The sequence below is a fragment of the Eleutherodactylus coqui genome, chromosome 6 (genome assembly GCF_035609145.1).
Source record: "Eleutherodactylus coqui strain aEleCoq1 chromosome 6, aEleCoq1.hap1, whole genome shotgun sequence".
NCBI lineage: Eukaryota > Metazoa > Chordata > Amphibia > Anura > Eleutherodactylidae > Eleutherodactylus > Eleutherodactylus coqui.
This window is the reverse complement of record NC_089842.1, coordinates 79,683,370-79,689,369: the sequence shown is the minus strand read 5'-3', so window position 1 is coordinate 79,689,369 and position 6,000 is coordinate 79,683,370. Positions and strand designations below refer to the sequence as shown.

General features: G+C 42.2%; 1 protein-coding gene across 1 annotated transcript; it reads right to left on the bottom strand.

Annotated features, from left to right (window-relative positions):
- Positions 1-265: 265 nt before the first annotated feature.
- LOC136633607 (free fatty acid receptor 2-like) lies at positions 266-1,240 on the bottom strand. Its single transcript, XM_066609366.1, has one exon. The coding sequence runs from the start codon at positions 1,238-1,240 to the stop codon at positions 266-268; it is 975 nt and encodes a 324-aa protein (XP_066465463.1).
- Between the last annotated feature and the right edge of the window lie 4,760 nt (positions 1,241-6,000).

Below are 6,000 nucleotides of genomic sequence, written 5' to 3'. Positions count from 1 at the left end.
ATGGGTGAGAATAGTACCTGAGGCTTGCTTAAACGTTTCGCTCATAAAGGTGATCCTATTTGTATTGTATGTGTGGTATCACAGATACATTCAGTTCACTGGTTCAACCGCAAATATCTCCCCCCAATCAAAAAGATTTGTGTAAAAATATATACATTTAAGGTTGATTCCATCCTGTTTGACACTGTAGAGGGGGGAAATGTCATCCATAGAACATTGTTTTTCATGTTTCTTTTGTTTAAACATCCCTTGTAGTTACTTGTACTTATACTGTTTCTGATATTGTTTTTATAGTCCTTGTTTTTGACTGGTCTGGATGCTCCTTCGAGAACACCGAGGAGACTTTCCTTTTGGATATGCTGTATTTTTGCTGCAATGACTTCCAGGCTTGGTAAAAGCCCTGATCCGCGGAAGAAGACATAAAGTAGAAGATGAGAGGATCCAGAAAGGCATTGCATGTGCTTGGCAGGAGAGCTGCTGATCGCCATGACACATTAGTCTTTTCTACAAACCCAACAATGTGAGAGATATTGTAAGGAGCAAAACAGACAATGAAGACTGTCAAAGTGGTAACTGCAACTCGTATGGCTCTCTTCTTATGCTTGACATGCATGCAAGATCTCTTTAGGATCTGGATACAACGCATGTAGCAAAAAATAGTGATCGACAAAGGAAAGAAGAATAAGACAATGGAAAGTTCCAGTCTTGCTGGTATTATCAATTCCAACTGTGTTTCTGTAAAATTATCATAGCAAACCATCTTGCCATCAATGTTAATAAGGAATGTTTCAAGAATGCGATTTTGAGAAGTCTCCAAGACAAACACAAAAGCCACATGGATAAATACAATTGTCCAGAGAAATATACAAATGGCGAAAGAGTATATGGGCTTCTTGTAAATTTTGTACTTGATAGGAAAAGCAACACTCAAGTATCGTCCAACACTCACAGCACTAAGGAAGCAAACACTTGCATATATGGTGCTGAAGTGTATGAAGTTAAACAGAGGACACAGAAATTCGGGAAGTGTCCAGCTATGAAGAAAAGTCTCCATTATTTTTACTGGTAAGAACATGATGAACAGAAGGTCAGAGACACATAGGTTAATCATATAGATAAGATTTGGGGTCAACTTACTTCGGGCTTGCTTGAAGAAAATGTAAAAAACTAGTAGGTTGGATGGCAAGCCTAGAAACATGGTCATCACATAAATCGCCAGTGATAGATTTCTCAGGAACATCTTAGAGGCATCCATAGGTTGTCAGGAATGTGAATGAAAACATTTTTGCTGTCCTTGAGTGTTAAAGACAGTGTATGAATGCACAGATATGGTCCAGAAGTCCAAACTCAGTAGAGAGTTTCAACCATTTTGAAGACAACGCTGGCTCTTGACTCAACTGGTGGGTCAAAAACGTGAAGACAACTTGATTATCAGGATTGGATGGTAATTGCTGGTAAACAAATGATCTTCTGTATCCAACAACAGATATATAAACACACAAAGATGAATCAATGTTCCATATTCAGAAAAATGGTTCATTGCTTTGAAGAAGATAAACCTGTGTCTTGCCACAAGTGACATCTGAAGATGACTGTCTTGTCCTCCACAGAGCAAATCTTGTAAATACCACAGGCAGCTTTGAATGAAGTATTACCTGGATCCCAGCCAATCAATCTCTTATTTTTGCCTTGTAAATGGATGGGAAATGGTCCAGAAAGATTGCTGATCTCCACTAACATTTTGTTCAGCGAGCTCCGGGAACAAGCCTACCTTAACTAACATCCCATAAAGCCATAAACTCATAACTGATTATATAACGTGACTTTAAATCAAGCATTGAAATATTGCCAATGAAATAAGCCAAGAGTTTTATGCTCTCGAAAAGAAGAAGAAAAATCATCGAGGCAGGATGGAGATAGCCTTAACTGGTACAAAATCACAGGCGTATGATTGGTATTAGTGACACTTAGGGACTGTTGCTAGGAGAACATCATTTATAACCATTACATGTAAAGCTCCAGATATTCAACAGAAGAAATCCAAGCTGAGTTAACACATAAGTCCTCGAGGTAAGAGATAACATTATTGAAAGTTGTTACAATTACTGCAAATGAGAATGTCCTGATATGGCTTTTGAAACTTTTGGAAGTATTGGAATTCTAGGATGCGATGAAGAGGTGCAGGTATCATTAACCCCTTAGTGGCCACCCCATTACCTTTTTACGTCCTGCTTTGTTGGTGTTTAATCCCTGAGGACGTAAAAACATGCTTCCTCTGGGGATTAAAATCCTGCAGGCTCTGCATGTGGCAGCTTCCCCTTGGTCATGCGATCCACCGGATACCGACGATCGCATTAAAGTCAATAGAAAGTTAAAAAAAGTTAAAGTTTCAGCTCCCCTTACAGAACAGATCCCTAAGAGGAGCTGAGAATACTCACCCCCGTCCTCCACGATGTCCTCGGTGTTCTGGTCATACAGGACCTGACGACTGCGTCAGCACATGCACGCTAGACGTCACTACATCACACACATGCACAGAGGGCCAGGAGGCCCGGGAAATTTAAAAACTCCCTGCTCCAAGCTAGTATGAGTAGCCGAGACCAGGGAGCTGTCACCGGGAGACACTGTATGCAGTTTCCGGTCACATGATCGCTGTTATCAAGTAGATAACAGCGATCATATAAAAGTTTTTTTAAAAGTTTAAAAAAGTGTAAAAAAAAAGAAAAAGTTTGTTTCATCTCCCCTCATGGATCATATCCCTGAGGGAAGATGAAATTAGGTACTTAAGGTCCCCAGATTTATCCGCGGACCTTACCCCAGCTTTTGGGCACGTGCCCGTTGCCAAATGGCCGACGCATGTGCAAAAGCTGCAGATTGCCGGGGTAATTTAAAATCTCCCCGCACCTAGCTACTAAATGTAGCCAAGAGCCTGGAGATCTCATGGGGACCGCAGTATGTGGTTATTGGTCATGTGATTGCTGTTATCCTATGGATAATGGCGATCAAGTAAAAGTAAAAAAAGCTAAAGTTTCACCTCCTGTCACAGATCTGAACTGTAAGGGGAGGTGAAATTTCTTACCTAAGGCCTGCATCCCTTGATCCTTATCTGTGGACCTTTCCCCGGTGTTGTTGCATGCGCCCTACGCCAAAATGGTGGACGCAGAGGCTGTGGAGGGCCCAGGAAATTTAAAATCTGCTTGCTCATAGTTACTAAAGGTAGCCAGGAGCTTGGAGCAGTAACCGAGGGCCGCGGTGAGTGGTTTTCAGTCACATGATTGCCATTATCCAATTAATAATGGCAGTCACGTAAAAGTTAAAACACAAAGTTAAAGTTTGATGGTCTGTTCGGTTTGGGCCCCGTTGTGCATCCAAAAAGAAACTGAAAAGAAACTGTGGGGTCAAAATACTCATGACACTTCTCAGTGAATATATTAAGGGGTGTATTTTTTTTAAATGGGGTAATTTGTGAGGGTATCTATCATTCTGACACCTATGAGCCTTTGCAATCTTGGCTTGGTGTAGGAAAACAAAATGTTAAATTTGTACGCCTCCTAAATGGTTAAAAAAAACCTAAAATTTTTCCAATGTGCGTCCAGAAAAAAGTAAACAGATGGAAATATATATCTTATCAACAATTTGTACAATATATTTGTACATGTTTAAGATATTGCAGTTGAAAATGCGAAAAAATTACGATTTTTTCAAAATGTTCCCAATTTTAATAGATAAACATAAATTCTATCAGTCTATTTTTACCACCTAAATGAAGCACAATATGTGGCGAAAAAACAATGTCAGAATCACTTGGATATGCAAAACCTTTACGGTGTTATTCCATGTTAAAGTGACACATGTCAGATTTCCAAAATTTGGCCTGGTCCTTAAGGCACAAACAGGCTTGGTCACTAAGGCGTTAAAGGGGATTCCCCACATTAGACCTTTATAGCATATCTTCAGAATATGACATAAATGTCTGATAGGTGGGGGTCTAGGACTCTACCTATTGACTAAACTGGTACTCCCTGAAAACTGAACAGGCAGTACAGGCTGCCACTGTTCTCTATTTCCAGGGCAAAATCCATGCATATGAACGTCTCTCTCCTTTCTAGTCTAAGTGATCTACAGTGAAGATGTTGAGCTTGCTCTTATGTTGCCATGACCCTCCTAATACTTGACTGAAGAAATGCAGAACACATGCATTGTTACCTCTCCATTCACTCTTTGTCTGGATGCAGCAGCTACTGCCTGCCTTAACTGGTGTAACTGGGTTCAGGCTCCTCTGTTCTGCTTATAATTGGGAATTTAAGAAAGGAGAACTCCATCTATCACATGTGTTTGGCATATCCCATGAATATGCTCGAATCTCAATGGTGGAAAACTCCCTTTAAATGAACAATACTTTTCCACAGAACATATGCTCCTTTTTAAAGCCTACAGTCATGATAACAACTAAGCACATTCTCTTCGAATTCTATATCAAGACATAATAAAAAAAATCTGGTCTGCAGGAGACTTTAAAATTTGGTAGATACAACCTCAGGTGAACAGCAACACATGACAAATTAGACATTGTCATTATTTATTTGACAAAAACTAGGGCAAAATACAGAAGCAGTGTGTGAAAAATTAACTACAGCCTTACTGCTTCCATAGGAATTAAGAGGGTAAATAGCAGCCAGGTGCTGCCAATCAAATGTGGTTAATTGCTCATCAGCAAGTGTGACTACCTCTATAAGGCCTTAGTCACACGGGCGTTTTTTCACGCGATTTGCGCATCGCATGACGGATGCGCATGCGCAAATCGTGTGACCGGCGCCGAAAAATCGCCCGAAAATCTGCTCCTAGCCGCATTTCATTAGAAACGGGCCGGAGCTGTCCAGCGCATTGCATTCAATGGAGCCGGCAATACAGCCGGCTCCATTGAATGCAAGCGCTGCGGGCGAGTGTGGGATGAATTGTCGGGAAGGGGTTAAATATATAACCCCTTCCCTGCAATGCATCCTGAAAAGTGAAAAAATAAAAAAAATGTATGTACTTACCTGCTCCTGGCAGCCGGAGATCCCCGCGGCCGTCCTGCAGTGGGTGTGAAGGGGGTGTGACTCAGGCTTGCCCCAGATTGGCTCAGCGCTGAGCCAAGCAGAGGCAAGTCTCAGTCACACCCATTCATGAATTCATGAATGGGTGTGACTGAGATCAGCCTCTGATTGGCTCAGGCTGAGCCAATCAGGAGCAAGCCTGAGTCACACCCCCTTCACACCCACTGCAGGACGGCCGCGGGGATCTCAGGCTGCCGGGAGCAGGTGAGTACATCCTTTTTTTTTATTTTTTCACTTTTCAGGATGCATTGCAGGGAAGGGGTTATATATTTAACCCCTTCCCGACAATTAACCCTGCGCACGCCGGCAGCCCATTGCTTTCAATGGAGCGGCTGTATTGCCGGTCCATTGAATTCAATGGGCGAACATCGTTCTTCTCTGCCACAGCTGTCCCACCTGTGGCAGAGAAGAATGATTTGTCTTCTATATGTTCTCAATGGGGTCGGCGCTGCTGCCGCCGGCCCCATTGAGCGCATATAGAGAAGAGAACAGGAATCGCAGATCGCAGATAGGTGCGATCTGCGATTTCTGTTCTCTAATTTATCGGACGAGCGCATAAAAAGCGCTCATGTGTCCGATACCATTGCAAAGCAATGGTTTTAAAAAATCGCCGGACGCATGCGCATGTGCAAATCGCGGCAATAAACGCCCGTGTGACTGAGCCCTAAAGAAGAAGTTTAGGCAGTTTGCTGATCTGGAGTATTCATGCATGTGTTAACACAATGCCAAGGAGGAAAAACATCAACAGTGATTTTTGAATAGCAATTGTTGCTGCCCATCACTCTGGGAAGGGTTATGTGGCCATTTCCAAATAATTTGGAGTCCATCATTCTAAGATGAGAAAGATTATTCACAAGTGGAAAACATTCAAGACAGTTGACAATCTTCCCAGGAGGGGACGTCC